Raw genomic sequence first — 17,332 nt, 5'->3', positions numbered from 1 at the left:
AAGTGGCTATGATATCGTTTTGTGGGAGTATTGTTGAAAAAAACGAGCCGAAGCGAGAGCAGGTAAAATCGAGTCTTCAACAGGCAATGCATTCCTGTTCCTTTTTATTATATACTATTCAAAAAAAGTAGGGGATATTTGATTTTGGGGGCATAATACTAAAATATGCAAATGACTACGAAAAAAGTCTCTATAGAACCTAACAGAAGAAACATTTCCAGTTACATGTGACGCCCAAACGCACCAATAGCTACCGCATGGAATGCAGGTGATGCTTGGGATCATCATGGGGGTCCAACCCAAGATTTGCACGACTCTGACTTTGAATGTTACAGTCATTGTGGCATTGAATTCCAGGGTGGAAACATCAGTTTAATTGTTTTATTGACCAGAAAACAAATTTTGATATGCGTCGGCTTACCCAAAATGAAAGGTTACGTGCCCTTGACATGCTACAGATCGGCACAACACAGGCGGTTGTGGCGCGGACGATGAATGTTTCTCAGTCTGTCATAAGCAGGCTATGGTCCAGATACCGTGATACACAATCTGTACAGGACAGACCACGCTCAGGTCGACCAAGGGCGACAACTCAAGCCCAGGATCGATTTATCCGTACCTTGTCCTTGAGAAATCGTGTCATCACAGCAAATCAGATCAGCGCTCGTCTTCAAACAGACACTGGTGTGAGAGTGAGTGGCCAGACGATTCGGAATCGACTGCATAGGGGTCACCTTCGCGCCCGACGTCCTCGCGTGATCCCTTGTTTGAGAGATCATCACATTCAGGCAAGACGTCGTTGGTGTAGGGATCGTCAACACTGAGATAATCGACGCTGGAGCAATGTGATGTTTTCAGATGAGTCAAGGTTCACTGTTGATTTTTTGGACAGACGTAGGAGGGTGTGGCGTCGTCGAAACGAGCGCTTCCAAGACGTTAACGTCATCAGACATGATCGATTTGGGGGTGGTTCTGTTATGGTGTGGGGAGGCATCACTGTTGCTGGAAGAACGGCTTTACATGTTGTTGCAGGGCGTGTTACAGGCCAGTACTACCGGGACAACATCTTGGCAGTCCATGTTGTGCCGTTCGCACGACGTCATGGCCGCCGTTTCATCTTCCAGGATGACAACGCAAGATGTCACAGGGCCAGGATCGTTACAGGTTACCTCCAACAACAGAACATCACCACATTACCTTGACCAGCACTGAGTCCCGACCTCTCCCCCATCGAGCATGTCTGGGACATCCTTGGACAGAGGTTACGTCAACGTCAACAACGTCAACAACGTCCTGCCAATGTCCAAGAACTTGCTGCTGCGTTGCAACAGGAATGGGACAATCTGGACCAAAATGACCTTAGACGTCTCATTAGGAGTATGCCACGTCGGATCAATGCTTGTTTGGCAAACAGAGGAGGATTTACCCGTTACTGACTTGGTTGTGATGCTGTGGTAACTTTGCTGTTTGACCCCGGGTATCATTTTACCCTTATAATGGTCAGTCTGTGCCTTACTTAGTCTAACGATCATTTGGAATAAATCGATGAATGTGAACTTCATTTCATTTTGTCATTTGTTTCTTCGTCAGTTTCATTAGGTGACTTTAATAACACTTAAAAATCAAATATCCCCTACTTTTTTTGAATAGTATATATTGTCTAGTTGGACATGGTGTATGCATATATATACGGATAGAAGGTCTTGGCCCTGTTTCTCGAAATTTTAACTAAAGATAAAATCCAATTTTAGTAGATACTTCAGTTTTGATTGGCTAAGCACTAAAATCAATCTAATATTATCCAATCAAATTACTAAAATTTGGATTTTATCTTAGTTAAAATTTCGTGAAACAGGCCCCAGACTCCTGTGGTATAACATCGTCGTCTTTTTACCGTATGTTGTGCCGTAGCGTTTTTATGAATATATGTGTATCCTAGAACACGATGGTATATATTTGACGTGATTTTAACCATGGCAAAGACTGGAATTTAATCATTACTTTTGATGAGCTTTTCGAGGAATTTCATATTTTTCCTGTCTGTCTGTTCGCTGGTTGATCTACGTGCTAAATTTAGGGAGGTGGGACCTTGCAAATCTGTAAAAGGGGTATATACTTTCTGAAATGATACATTAGTGAAACCAAAATTGTTGTCGAGTCGAGGTCGAAGATTTTTAATAAGATTCGCCACTATTTTTTTTTTAAATAACTCAGCGACTGTCAAACGACTTCACTCCCTTCAGGAATTTGTAGGCTAGGTACTTGACTAATAGTAATACTGATGTTGATCTTGGTAGATAACTGTCATTATGCTGTAAGAGAACTACGTTATACGGATGGGAAAAATTCTCTAATGTCATTCACTCAACCGGTATCTCTATTTGGTGTACGTGTAAACAAAAAGAGCGTAACGTATGTAAGTGTGTGTTGAATTTCCACACAAATTGGGACATTTCGATACTAATTTATACAGCATCTTTATTCTATACCTCGCCTGGATACAGGAGGGGAAACCGGAGAAACCCCACTTAATTGGAAAGGCGACCTTACTACTTATGGAGTTTAAAGGCCAACTCGATATGCCACTTCCAGAAGCAGTAGAGGCTCTTCCGCCAGACTCTTCCAGACTCGTGGCCAATTTTAATGTTTTATTGACGATGCACGCTTTCCGGAGATGGAGGTTTTTTTAATAGGTATTTCCCCACTTGGGATCCGACAAAAATTTCCCAAACGTGACTTACGATTTCCCACACAGAACTTGATAGGCTCAATTTAGCTTCTTCCATCATCTTCACAGCTCTTCTATGTCAGAATAAACCTTCTGAAATCGTGACCAATTAGTCAAGACCAAAACAAAGGCTCACCAGAAGTGGAACAAAACCTTCCTGAATTATCACGGTTGCCATACACGGTACGCCGAGATTTTGTAAGAGACAGGGAACAGGGAAAATCGATAGGGCTCACCCTCTCATTTTCCCAATGCCTCACATCGAATATGAACCTGTAGCCTATATCTCATTCACGCCGAATATCAATGGTGTATTATTTAACTTCGTTACGCTTTGTGTATGTATGGCCATAACCCAGGCAGTTGCACCAAAATCGAATTCAACCAAGATCTTTTGACCCTCAACATCTAAAATGGGCAAAACTTGAGGCCTGAATTAAAAAATTACATAATTGACAGATATGTATCGGTATCATTGGCAGCCCAAAGAAATGTCCAAAGGCATGGCGGACCAACCTTTCCGGTAACCTGCAGCTGACTACTTGCATCATCAACAGCTTTATTTTTAGATATTTACACACAAAACACGAAATTGAAACGAAATCAAACGTAGTGGCTGATGATCACAATCAGTGCTAACGGCAATGTTAAAATAGACACGCGAATCCAGCACTCGGCAAACCTCGGCAGATTCCGTCACTCTGCATCGAGCCTTGGCTGTATCACTCGGATGCCGGTCACAACAGTACTGACAAGGCGTTATGATTACTATGCAAATGGCGAACGACTAGTTCCTTTTTCATTTTTGGAAGTCACAATCCGAGATAGCTGACTTGGCAATCTGACACTTTTATGATCCACAGTTAAGAGCTTTGTTACCCATCTTGTAGAAACTGTTGCCATTCCTGATTCGTTGGCGACACTGTGCTCAACCCTCGTATGAGAGTTGCCCACACCACTGGCAATATGTCGAGTTGTCAATTGTCGATCAGCCATCAGCGTGTCATGCACATGGATAATGTTTTCTTGATTGGTTGCTATTGAAAAGTAAGGCCCGTTATCCCCTAGAGTGGATACAATATCGGCAATTATCTGAGTTAGCGTTAAGGCCCGGTCCCAGTGGCCGATGGACACAAAACGTATGCAAAAGGGGCACAGTGGACGAGCAAACTTTCGGGGGCGGCTCCATCCGTTTTCATCCGCTCCAGAAATGGACAAAATTGACGAAAATTTGCGAAGACAGAACGGAAAAGAACGAACGTGGGAAGTATGAAGCGGGGGTGTTAAATGGATGTCCATCGGAAGCCTAGCGGATGGAAGTGGATGACAGCTCCGAAGGCGTTAGGCAAACTCGAGACATCCTTCAATATACCAGATACATCCCAGATACAAACGCTTTGTCTGTTTTGAAAACTTTATATACGAGATGCATACGCTTACATCCTTTCTATTTCCGTGCTACTAACGATGTATAGACGTTCCATGTACCTTATCTTTCCTCCCTCTGTCCGTTTTCAGCTGGAGCGGATGTGAGTTGCGAGGATGCCCAGAGGATGCAGAGAGGATACAGTGGACGTTTAACGGATGATAACGGACATGGAACGTTTGGTGCTCGTATATGTCGCGCATTTTCATCGTACACGGCAGAAGGTTAATACGTTATAAAAGTTTTGTGCAGCTCAAAACTTTTTGCGCGGATGAAATCAATGTGAACGGATGCTCGATGGATAGAGCGGATGAAACACGTATGCATTGAGTACACAACGGATGCATGGCGTTTTCAAACGGAGGGCACGTTTTTTCCCCGTTTTACATCCTCTTTGCATCCGTAAGTGCAGTGGGACCGGGCATTTAGTCCGTTACGTTGCAGGTACTTGATGATTGTCCTATAGTCAGTTATGTCCGTTTCTGGTGATTTCAATGGATAGTGTCACAAGATGGCTTAGTACGAAGACAATAATAACACCACGGTTGCAGATCTTATGTCTATGATTCATTCAATGATTGTACTTCTTGGTGGCAAAAGTTTGTTTCAACCCAATTGATGTATCCCATTCAGCCATTGGCGTGGATTTAGGGGGGGGGGCTTAGAATCGGAAGGGGAGGGACGAATAGGTCTCTGTCCCCCCATGATTTTGATCGCCAGGACAGATTTTCAGGTTTATATCCACATGATGGTGAGCTTGTTTCTACGTATCTGGAACTGAATCGGGACTTGGAACAAGAATTGCCATTCTTCTAGCGCCAGTTTTCGGCCTATTTCACTTGTGCACGAAGCGTTCCTCATTATGTCACCTGAAGTGAGGCAGATGTTCCCTTCTGTCGAAGCTCTTCTCATCTCACACTGCTGAACCCTGCTAGTTCCTGCTCAGCCGAGCGATACCTAACCCAGTACGCCGTATGAAAACTAGGCTGCGCAACTCCTTGACGCAAAACCAACTGAACCACTTGATGGCGTGTGCGGTGCAATCCGTGCATAATGACCCCCTTCATGTCGCCAAGATATTCAAAGAGAACAATGGCGTCGTGCCCTTTGGGGCCAGCCCCCCCCCCCCCCCCCACACACACACACACAAATTCTCAGGGAAATAAAAATTATTTTTATTGATATTATTAAGACAGAAGACATGTCCTTCTTTTTTAGTCCTCACACTAAAGTATTATTTATTGAAATGGGGTTTTGCATGAAGATGTTTGAAATGTCCATTCAATAATTAAATCGAAGTTGAGATGAATAAAATATTTATTTTTGAGTGATAAATTACAATTATCACTAAAAAAACCGACCATTTTTCAATCATAACTTTATTGTCGCTAATCCATCGAAATGGCGTTTCCCGGCTTCTAATTTTAAAAATTTTCCCCGGACCCCCCTTGTATGCTCATGCCTGCGACATTCGATGTGGGCAGCGGTGCCGCCCAACGCCCAGTAAATTTAATTTACCATGAACACACTTGCAGAAAATTGCCCCCCCCCCCTCGAATTTTTTTTTTTGCACGACGCCCCTGAAAGAGAACAGTCCTGATCATAGAACGAACGTCTTTGGACGATTCAATTAACTTCATGAACAATTATTATTTATGCAGCTTTGATATAGGTAGTCAATTTTTCCATATTGTCACCATATTAGTATTATTACTCCTAGTCCTAGTTACAGCCTTCATCGAAATAACACTGGTACAGTAAACTGTGTGGGGATTACGTGGCTAAGTGGGTAAGACGCTGGCTCGCTAGCCTGGAAGTGGGGTGTTCAAGAAAGTTCATCCAGATTTTCCGGCGTGGTTTCCCCTTGTCAGTGATGCAGGACGGAGGGCCTGACAAGGACAGCTGTCTAGTCGTTCGGATGGGACGAAAAACCGAGGTCCCGTGAACACATTGGCGTGCACGTAAAAGATCCCTTGGCAGTTGGAATTCGATTTCCCTCATAGCACACTGTATGGGCGTAGGCCCGTCTTCATTATTTAGCCCAGGTTAGGAGCAGAACAGTAGGGCGATAAACCCAATTTCATTTCATTTCATTTTACAGTAAACGGTTCGTAATTATTTATTTCGTTTGGTAATGAAATGTTCCAGGTTCCAGGGTTTGTCCGTCCCCCCAAAAGTTATGACAAATCCACGCCCTTGCCTTCACCCAAAGAAAGGACAGATAAAGTGAAAGGTATTGTAATTTCACAAAATTGTGCCTGAAAATCAGGAAAGTTAACAAAAAATATCCGCCATTTCATTAAGATAATTATAAACACCCCACCCCACCTTTTTTTTAAAATTAATGTATTTTGAGAGATTTAATTACACCTGTGTTAACATTTAGATTGTAGTTATTGGAATTTGTGGTTGAATTACCGCTAAGAATTTTATTTCCACCATTAAATAGGTATTTTGCACATTTCAAGAGTTTCTAACACTCTTTGTTTAGAGTTAAGCTTAGAATTCTGAGGCATTTCTGGCCAGTGAGACCACACCCTGGTATAAAACTGGTGTAGATGTGTAAGGCATCCTTTTATTTCATTTTTTGCTTCAGGAAATTGATGCAAAGTTCAAGACAGATTACTTCAGCACAAGGATTGCAATAAGAATTGTATGATACCTCTTAGGTTTGCGATGTTAGAAATTTTGTGAAAATTGTGAATTCCGTAACCCTTTTGTTAGAAAGAGGTGATCATAGACAAAAAATGGCTTTTTTTCATTCACCCAGGCCTTTTTTTTCTTTTTTTTTATCATAATTCATTTTTATTGTACGTATTTTAGTTTATATGTACATAATATGTTAGTTACGGATGGTAAAACGTAGCTGTTAGACAGATTTCTTTGGTAATGTTAGTTCTGCAACCAAGTATGATATGTTTAGGTGGTAGGGATACATGTTTCAGTATACGTCTCTAATATTACAGGCAATGCAACTGATTTGCGATTCTTCTGTTTGTATATTGTCCAAAGTTTATAAAATTATATTCCTTGCCAGTCTGGCTATCTAAACATTGGGAAATTATTAGTATTTTGAAAGATACTACGTGTAAATTTTATACATTTTTCATGACATGGTAGTGAAAAATTAAGTTTTTGAAAAAATAAGTCCAACTTAGGAGTATTTTCTATGTAGATTGCTTGCAACCTCTCTAATTTTTTCAAAGAACTCAAATATTGCCTTTGCGCCGCAGTACAAAAAGCGGCGTGTATAGGCCTACTGAAAGTGTCGTCATTTTTGCAGCTATTCTTTGATTTTGATTTTCTTTCACCGGCGTGTTGCCAAAATACATGTGAAGCAAATAAAAAAAAAAGACTTTAGGTGATACCTGACGTGCAACCTCTGTATTGGGCACAGCTCATCAATTATTCCCACACAAAACAGGGGCAAAAGTTATTTTAGTCTTTCTCTACCTTTCTTCCCCACTTCGCATGACAATTTTTGTTAACTTTATGGTGTAGAATCGTAGAAAAGAGTTTGAATATACATTTTCTGTCGGGTTTCGGTGAATATTCACGATTTTGAGGCTGAGGGATACGAGAGTTAAGGTTGAAATGTAAGGCGGAAAGTTGCATGTTTTAAAATATCTCTACTTCCAGTTTGTCTTTCTCGGGTTTTCAACGACAATACATCGGATTATCCAGACGCATTTAAGGCTCGGTATTATTATCTTCAATCATGCCCATGGATCACAACTTTAATTAAGGTTTTGTAGTTCGTATTAGTATTTACATGTTGCAGCTTACTGTGTCATTTATTAATATTGAAAAGTACTTAAAGAAGAAGAAGTGCCATTTGAAACTTAAGACACTTATTGGGGTTTAAATTTGCAGCTAATACACGCATTAAAAGTCATCATGAACCTAAGTGGTAAAGTAGCCTTGATCACTGGGGCAGCACAAGGTCTTGGCAAAGCTTTCTCGGAGACACTTCTCTCTAAAGGAGCTAAGGTATGCATGGTGAAGTATTATTAACCCATTAAACATTTACAATTTCAGAATTCAAGTCATATTAAACAAGTTACTTTAAATTTATTAAAGATACAATGTAGGCTAATAATACAGACTTCGTTTTTCAGGTTTGTTTAGCCGATATCAAAGTCCAAGAAGGGCAGATAACTACTGACGCACTAAGGAAAAAATTCGGGAATGATACCGCATTTTTCATAAAATGTGACGTTACGTCTGAAAAGGAATTTGCAAGTAATGTATTTTATTTTGCTATATTTCTTTTGTTACTTTCAAGTAATCATATAAATTTGATTGATTTTTAAATAGAAATGTATTACTTCGTTATGATATTATTATTTAATTAGTTTATTTATCATATATATTATGAAACTTTTAAAATATTTTACATGGGCCCTATTTCAATTCCGATCTAATGAAATTTATATATTTTAAGATGTGTTTCAAGCGATAAAAAGTAGATATGGCCGATTGGATATTTTAGTAAATAATGCAGGTATCGTTGACGAAAAGAACTGGAGAAAGTTGATTGAAATTAATTTGGTACGTCTTTTCTTATACCCATTTATACACCGCTGATCTGGTCTTAATTGTCGATAAGAAATCATGCACCGGAATTAACAAAATCGGCAGTTCACATATTTTGAGTTGATTGTCACTACTAATATTATTAGCTTCCGAAAAAATACGAGAAAGGCAGCATGACGTAAGTAGTCGGTGCAGAACAGTAGGACATTAAACTCCATTTCGTTTCAATTGCATGTCCAGAGTATCAGCATCATGCCCTCGTCGACGCATTAAACGGGGCCGCGTTGGGTCTTATGTAGCCTTTGTTAACATGTATTAGAGCTGATTGTTTAACCAAGTTGTGCCACCGTGTCAAGTGGTGTGGTTTCGTTTCCAGGACTGTTCGAACAAGGAATATGGTCGCCTGCTTAACCGCGTTGATTTTCGCTGGGTTTTCTGGATTTCCTCTACTATCAAATGATCACTTTGCGCCAGCGGATTATTAAAATAAAGATACACCGTGTTGGGTGGTCTAGTGGGTTAACGGGTGTGTGTGAAATCATAAGATATGTCATTTAGTCAAGAGGCGAGGTTTCGGTTATCCGCTTGTACGTGACAAGGAGTAGGGTCGCCTGTCCGGTTTTCTCCCAATGCTAGACCGTAGACCCCTACGCGCAAGCGAATTATTGAATTAAAATTGAACCATGTATTAATCCCTGAATGACCTAGTTTGTGTCGAGTGGACACATATGAACTGTTTAGCGTCGTGTTCCTGGCGCAGAGAGGAGATGCTAGGGAAAGAACGGTAATCTGTGATGGTAAGAAAATGGCATTACATTATGTATGCAGCGCTAAAGTGGCTTTAATTAATTATTGCTAGCTCTTAAATCAAACAATCGCTAATTTTTATACCTCCACATTCAAAATGTGGACGTATTATCCCGTCGCCCCTTTCTCTGTGTGTGTCTGCGGGTCGCCTACAGGGCGCAATATTTAATGGATCGACTTGAAACTTTGTATACTTATATATTCATTATACCTTAAGGATGATCTCTATTGGTTTTGGTGAAAGCCCGACCCCTGAGCCCCACCCATTTTTCCTCTGTGTCTTGCCTACAGGCCATAATTTTTAATGAATAGTCTTGGAACTTGATATAAGTATTCTTTATAGCCTAAGGATGGCAATTATTGATTTTGGTGCATGTTCCAACTCCTAGGGACACAGCCACGCCCAATTTTTGTCTTTATCTTATACTGGCCACAGTTCTGAATGGCTCATCTTCAAACTTGGCATATGTATTCCTTATAGCCTAAGTGCGGCAACTATTGATTTTGGTGCATGTCCCGACCCCAGGGGCAGAGCCACGCCCATTTTTGTGTGTTTAGCGTCTGAAGACCACATTTCTGCATGAAAAATGGGAACTTAGTATACTTTAACTTGATTTTGGTACATGGTCCGCCTCCCTTGGGTAGTGCCACACCCACTTTTTGTTTTGTCAGTAAATAATCTACAGGTTGCAATTTGGATCAAATTCAGTATGATCCATCATAGGGTTGTACCTGCTTATATTGGTTCATGTCCAACCCTCAGGGGCGGAGCCACGCCCAATGTTTGCGTTTTTTGACTACAGGCTGGAATTCTGAATCTGAATGGATCATATTGGAACTTGGCATATTTATTCCTTAAACCGTAAGAATAGCAACTATTTACATGTATTTTGGGGCATGTCCCGACTCCCAAGGGCGGTGTCACACGTGTCACACCCACATTTGTAAATTTGGCAAAACAAACCCAACGCCTAGCCTTCTTTATTTCAAAAAGTGCCATATGAATCGAAGTAGGAATGTGGACGTATATTGCAACGATAGCGATGCTCTCGTTGTTCCTTACTTTAGACCAACACTCATTCGCCCCGCAATCTATAGACTGTAATATCAACTGTAAGAAGTTGTCAGAGTTGCATTCAGCCCTGTGAGGACACCTGTCATGACGTGGAGCGATAGGTAAACGAAGCAGAAGAAATTAACCTTGTGAAATTCTTGTGCAGTTTTAACAATATTATGAGTTTATCTTTTCTGCAGTTAAGCGTGATGCAAGGGACACAACTGGGTATAGAAACAATGAGTAAAGAACATGGCGGAAATGGAGGTGTTATCATCAATGTATCATCAACAGCAGGTGAGATAAAGTTTAATTATCTCCTCATTAATGCCATGACTATTTTAATTTTAAAACAAATCTGGCGTATTGATTAAGGCGGCATTATTGAGAGTTTGCTAGCGGCATATGTTCAAGATAGTCCCTAAAAATGCAGACCTGTCTTGTAGCTTTTGCACCATCCATGTTTTCCTTGTAGCTGCAATGTGGGCGTATTTCCAGGTTTTCAGTGGCTATCTTTTTTTTATCTCGATTAAATAATCAAATTGTTACTAATTAATTAAAGAACTAACAATACATTAGACTGAACTTGTTTATATTTAGGTCTACAGCCAGTATTTATTACACCAGCTTACTGTGCTTCTAAATTTGGTGTTGTTGGATATACCAGAAGTCTAGCGGTAAGTCGGTTGTTATTACGAAAACTTACGAAAACTTGTTTTCGGTACCAACCAGTAACGACTAGACACACTTTCTAGCATACCACATCCCCGACGATTGGAAAGCGGGTCTGAGAGAGTTCATGCAATATGAATTAAGTGACTTCGAGTCTAACGTGTACAGTTCTTTAGGCGCAAGATCGAAACACAGGCGGTGACAGGCAGTTTGTCGTTGCACAATAGTTTTTTTTTCTTGTTGAAATATTCCAACTGCCAAGGGATCTTTTACGTACACGCCAATGTGTACACGGGACCTCGGTTTTTCGTCCCATCCGAACGACTATACGTTGTTCCTCGCCAGGCCGTCTGTCCTGCGCAAATAACAACAAGGAGGAACCACGTCGGCAAATCCTGATGAACTTTCTCGGCCAACACAGGGATCGAGCACGGGACCTCCAGGTTAATAAGTTAACGTCTAACCCACCGAGGCTCCCTGAAGTTTTAAGACAGAGAGAGAGAGAGAGAAGAGAGAGAGAGGGAGAAAGGGTTTAACGCCCACCAGATCATTTTGGACTAACACATTGCTCAATTTTATTTCATTCATTCGCTTTGAGCGTAGGGGTCTTTTATCAGTTCTGGGGGAGGGGGGATGTTGGAGAACAAGAAGAAAACCCACGAGGCGGGACAGGCGATCTTACTCCACGCCACTTGACGCGCCACTTGACTCAATCAATGCAAGACCTTATAATCTAACACGCACATGTTAAACCAACCATTCTGCCCCCCCCCCATCTTGTTTAACGTTTAAAATACATAAGATTAGACTGCCATCATTTAAAAAGTATAAAGAAAATAAACCGTATCCAGTGATAAACATGAACTGTACAAACATTTTCATTTTATTTTTAATAGGACAATCTAATTCATATTAGGAATGGCTTAAGATTTTGTTGCCTGTGTCCAGCCTTTACTGATACAGATATTATCAAATTCTCTGAGAATGCTACGGTATCGACGATCGAATTATCTAAGAAAATTATTCAAAGTGTCGGAATTAATAAGTAAGTATAACTCTAATCCATTCACACAGGAAACCAATCTGAGTGAGCACAATGTCATCATCCTTCTTTTATGACACGGCAAATTCAGTCTACTGTCTGATTCATCGTAAATTTTAAACGGATTTCTTCGATTATGAACAAACTACTTAACGTTGGTTATTATAAACTTACCTGTGTGTTTGTAATGAACTCCCGTTCGATAAAATCCATTGCACAACTAATTATCACAACGATGAAAACAAGTTCTCTCTTGAAAAATTGAAATATCACAAACTTTTCCCAGAGAAAAATACCAATGTGGAAGATGGTTACGTCACTCTGCGGAAGATATCATTTCGTATTAGGGGTGACAGCATAGGAAATTCAAGTACAATTACGACAAGAATCCATGACCACTCGGACCAAAGATCACTCGGTTCAAGACCAGTCGGACCAAGTGATAGACCACTCAGCCCAAACAAATAGACTACACGGACCATACAAAAAGACTATTCGGACCCAACAGAAAGACGACTCGGACCAATAATAAAATGTTGTTTTAATAAATTGATAATTGCGTTTGTTTTAATATAATTACTCGAACCAATAATAAAGTGTTATTTTAATAAATTGATAATTGTGTTTATTTTAATATGACTACTCGAACCAATAATAAAGTGTTATTTGAATAAATTGATAATTGTGTGTGTTTTAATATGACTACTCGAACTAATAATAACGTGTTGTTTGAATAAATTGATAATTGTATTCCAAATCGCAAAATATCGAGAACCACACTTGTAGTCACGTTTAAAAAGGGGCATATAAACGTCCGGTCTTCGTATTATTATGTGCTGTTTATATTAACGCATCAAGGGCGGATAACTTGAAAACGTGTCTCCCCCCCCCCCCCCATATATAGTAACCCAGGGGTTAGTGGGGTAGAACGGAATGAAACCGCTGGGGATACCGCGAATGTGGAAAAAGTAAAATTAGGCTATCAGACAAGAACAGTATACCCGTATATGTAGAAACTGTCAAAAGTCTGGACATACCGAGTCTCATTGCAAGAGTAAAGAAAAATTAGATTGATATTTTTTTTGGCACCATTATTAATTAATTTTAAAACTAATCGTTGATTTATTTACGTACACAAAATTGAACCAAACAACTCTAAATATAAGAATTCCGTATAAGAATTATTTGATTCTTTGTATTGTGATTTAATAATAAATAAATAGCATATTGTCTAGCCTTATAATATAATTTAATTGGTCCGACTGGTCTTGTTTTGGTCCGACTGGTCTTAGTCCGAGTAGTCTTTGGTCCGAGTGGTCTGGATACCTACGACAATTGGCATTGAGTTTGAGCGTTCGCACACATAACTACCCGCATTCCTGTATTTAGTTACCGTCTTTTACATTCTAGTAAAATCTCTGCAAATTTTATAGCTTTACTTTTTGAAATATTTTGTTCTAATTATTTGATTAGCGACTCGGATGGGATTATTTACTTTTGAACACGCATGCCGCACAAATACAACTATACATTCGTTTTACGGGCTTTATCACACTTCGGTCAAAACTGTCGAATCGAGAATAAATGTTCCGCTTCTTACGGGGTCATACGGGCTTAGTAGCATTATATACCCACCCGGGCACCCAATACAGCAATAGACACGCTGAGGGCTGCCGCAACACGCTTAAAGATGTTACTGAAGCGGTTATTATTCGATCGAAAGAATGCGTATAAAATTAAAAATACACTCAGAGAATACGGAGGTAAGCTTCATGATCCTTGTTAAGTTATTTATAACATGAAGAAGATAGGATATTTATAGTTTATTCATGACTTTATTTTTACGAGTATCCGTGCAATCAGTGATATTTTAATTGTGAAGAAAATTTGATAGACTGGCGATCAATGGTTTCCATATAAATCTCCTATGTAATTGCCTTCAATTGATATTTTTCGTCGCCCAAACCCATATACGATCAAAATGATCGCGCTGTCAAACTATCTTTCAATGTTAACCAACCCCCGCAACAGGTATATTGGATTCGACCAATACGTCACGAAGACATTGTTGACATCGACTCAGTCGAAATTACAAGTAAATTTTCAAATTTTTCAAGAGAGAAATTGTTCTCATCGTTGTGATAATTAGTTGTGCAATGGATTTTATCGAACGGGAGTTCATTACAAACACACAGGTAAGTTTATAATAACCAAAGTTAAGTAGTTTGTTCATAATCGAAGAAATCCGTTTAAAATTTACGATGAATCAGACAGTAATTAAAATCAGATGTTTTCAGTTTGATTTTCGTTTTCTGACATTTCATATTCCGTATTTTACATTGCATCCGATCCAGACCATTCCGACACAACCAAATACGCGGGTTATTTCAGGCATTGGTTTAAATTAGTGTTGAGTGTTGAGTAATAGAGGTGTTTTTAACCAAATATTTTGAATGCGTTCAGTTGATGTTAAGTTGGTGTCGTAATCGATCAAGGGCGGGTGGAAGGGGAGACACACATTATAAAAGTTTGAAGGATTATGGCCCCCCCCCACCAATACACACTTTACACACACACCCACACCTACACCTACACACGCGCACCACCACACACCCTGGCATTCAGCCTTTGACAAACGTATCATGGTTGTCTATTAGAATGTTAAACAAAAGGTTCACGCATTTTTTGTTTGTTGTTTTTCGGGTTTGCCTATAGGTTAATTATGCAATACGAAACAGTATCAGCATGTTTTGTATTTGACATACAACATCAAGTATATATTTCTGCCATAAGATGGACTAACAGTTTAAATGAAACGGCGCTTATCGTACAACTTTTCTACACCAACTAAACTAATGAAGACTGACATACATGTATGTCATACAGTGTGCTATAAGGTAGATTTTGCCCTGCCTGTTGTTATTTCAAATTCTGTCAGTCAATGGTTCTTTTTCTTTGCACGCCAATATGTACACGGAACTGCGGTTTTTCGTACCACCAAACGACTTATCGCGGTTCCTTATCAGACGCTCTGTCTTACACCACTGCCAAAGGGAAAGTACGCCGAAATCCTAATTGAGATCTTTTGATAGCGAGCCAGTGCCTTACTCACTGGGCTATTGTGGCTCCCAAACAGTTTAAATTATTTGTAATTTGATGAGAAATAAAACAGCTATGACTTCCAGGAACCCTTTTCACAAAGTGTACGGAAAGTTACGCACAATCATTCGAGTGCTTTATGAAACGGGAACTAGACCCCTGGTCATTTGTAATAACTACATGTATATATTTACTTTCAGGGTATCAAGTGTTGCTGAAGGGTTCATGGAACTGGTGACGGATGAAAATAGCAATGGCGCCGTTATGACCGTTACAGCCCGAGACGGCATCCAATACAAATATCTTCCAAAAAGTAAACTTTAGTTTAAATATTGAAATATTATGAAATTGTAATAATTATGAAATTGTAATAATTATGAAATTGTAATTGTTATTAAATTGTAATTGTTATCAAATTGTAATTGTTATCAAATTGTAATTATTATAACAAACTGTAATTATTATCAAATTGTAGTTGTTATCAAATTGTAATTATTATCAAATCAAATTGTAATTATTATCAAATTGTAATTGTTATCAAATTGTAATTGTTATCAAATTGTAATTATTATCAAATTGTAATATTTTTTTTTTTTTTTCAAACTGTGATTAATATTTGCCATAAGTCAAGAGCTAGCTAACATTCCAGTATGTTTCTGCCTCTCTGTCGAATGGTCGGTTGTGAATTCGGAACGTTTTGAATTGACAGATATGCAATCGACACGGAATTCAGTTCTGTCATTCGCTAGAATGTAGCAAAGCCCTGTATAGGGCTTAGGAATGTAGTGTGATCAGAATCTGACGTAATGAAACACGCAGAGCATGTTTAAGCCGTTTCGATTGGCGGGGATTGACTTGTTAATTCGCTTTTGAAAATAAGAAAATTCAATTCATAAACGTCCGTCGATCATTTCCAAATCGCTGCAAGAACAATATAAGTATATTGTCGGATAAACATTGTCGTGGGATATAAATTAATAAATACAAATTATTTTGTAAATAATAAATTTCAGCTAATACCTTTATTACTATTTTTATTTCAAAGCGGCCTGAAGGACATCCGTGTCGCAGCTTGTTGAGCCACGATGCAGGATTAGCAACCTGCGATAATCTGTTTAAAACTAAACTCAGGAACAATTCCTTATGCTAGAGTAAACACGTCCATTTATCGGCTAGCTCATATCTTTTCCCATATACCGAATATTGGATGCTAAGATTTTACGAAAAGAAGGAAAGAAATTGGGTTTTACATTTTGTCAACACATTTCGTTAATTTACATCCAGGATCTGTTTTTCGGTATCATCCCGCAAGCATTATCCCTCCAAAATTGGAACAGAGAATTAAAAATGGGACTATTTTAATTATGTCATTAACTCAAACGGCATCTCTACTTGGTGTACGTGTAAACAAAAAGAACGTAAAGTATGTGTGTTTGTTTTGAATTTCCACACAAATCGGGACATTTAGATATTAATCTATACTGCATCTTTATTCTATACCTCGTATGGATACAGGAGTGGAAACTGGAGAAACCCCATTTAATTAGGCAGGTGACATTACTCCTTGTGGAGTTCAAAAGCCAACTCGATATGCCACTTCCAAAAGCAGTAGATGCTCTTCCAAAAGACTCTTCCAGACACGGGGCCAATTTTAAGGTTTTATTGACGATGCACGCTTTCTGGAGATGAGGTTTTTTAATGGGTATTTCCCCGCTTGGGTTCCGACAAAAATTCCAAAACGTGACTTACGATTTCCAGACCAAAACAAAGGCTCACCAAAAGTGGAATAAAAACTTCCTGAATGATCACCACGCTTTCACTTTTAGAACCAAACAAGCGGTTGTCATACACGATACGCCGAGATTTTGTAAGGGACAGGGAACTCGGAAATCGATAGGGCTCACCCTCTCATTTTCCCAATGCCTCACATCGAATATGAACCTGTAGCCTACATCGCATTCACCAGGT

General features: G+C 39.4%; 1 protein-coding gene across 2 annotated transcripts; it reads left to right on the top strand.

Annotated features, from left to right (window-relative positions):
• Positions 1-7,856: 7,856 nt before the first annotated feature.
• On the top strand, positions 7,857-16,366 carry LOC126823953 (15-hydroxyprostaglandin dehydrogenase [NAD(+)]). 2 transcript variants are annotated; one of them, XM_050553019.1, is made up of 7 exons: positions 7,857-8,144; positions 8,273-8,396; positions 8,599-8,705; positions 10,752-10,848; positions 11,152-11,228; positions 12,120-12,268; positions 15,565-16,366. In XM_050553019.1, exons 1-7 carry the CDS (start codon positions 8,052-8,054, stop codon positions 15,686-15,688), a joined length of 771 nt encoding a protein of 256 aa, XP_050408976.1. In that variant the 5' UTR covers positions 7,857-8,051; the 3' UTR covers positions 15,689-16,366. The 2 variants fall into 2 exon arrangements, with proteins under 2 accessions (XP_050408976.1, XP_050408977.1); XM_050553020.2 differs by lacking the exon at positions 12,120-12,268 and having other exon boundaries at positions 15,565-15,705.
• Positions 16,367-17,332: the final 966 nt, after the last annotated feature.

This window comes from Patella vulgata, chromosome 6 (genome assembly GCF_932274485.2).
Source record: "Patella vulgata chromosome 6, xgPatVulg1.2, whole genome shotgun sequence".
Lineage (NCBI taxonomy): Eukaryota > Metazoa > Mollusca > Gastropoda > Patellidae > Patella > Patella vulgata.
Note: the sequence above shows the minus strand (reverse complement) of the source record. Positions and strands in the feature narration are given on the sequence as shown.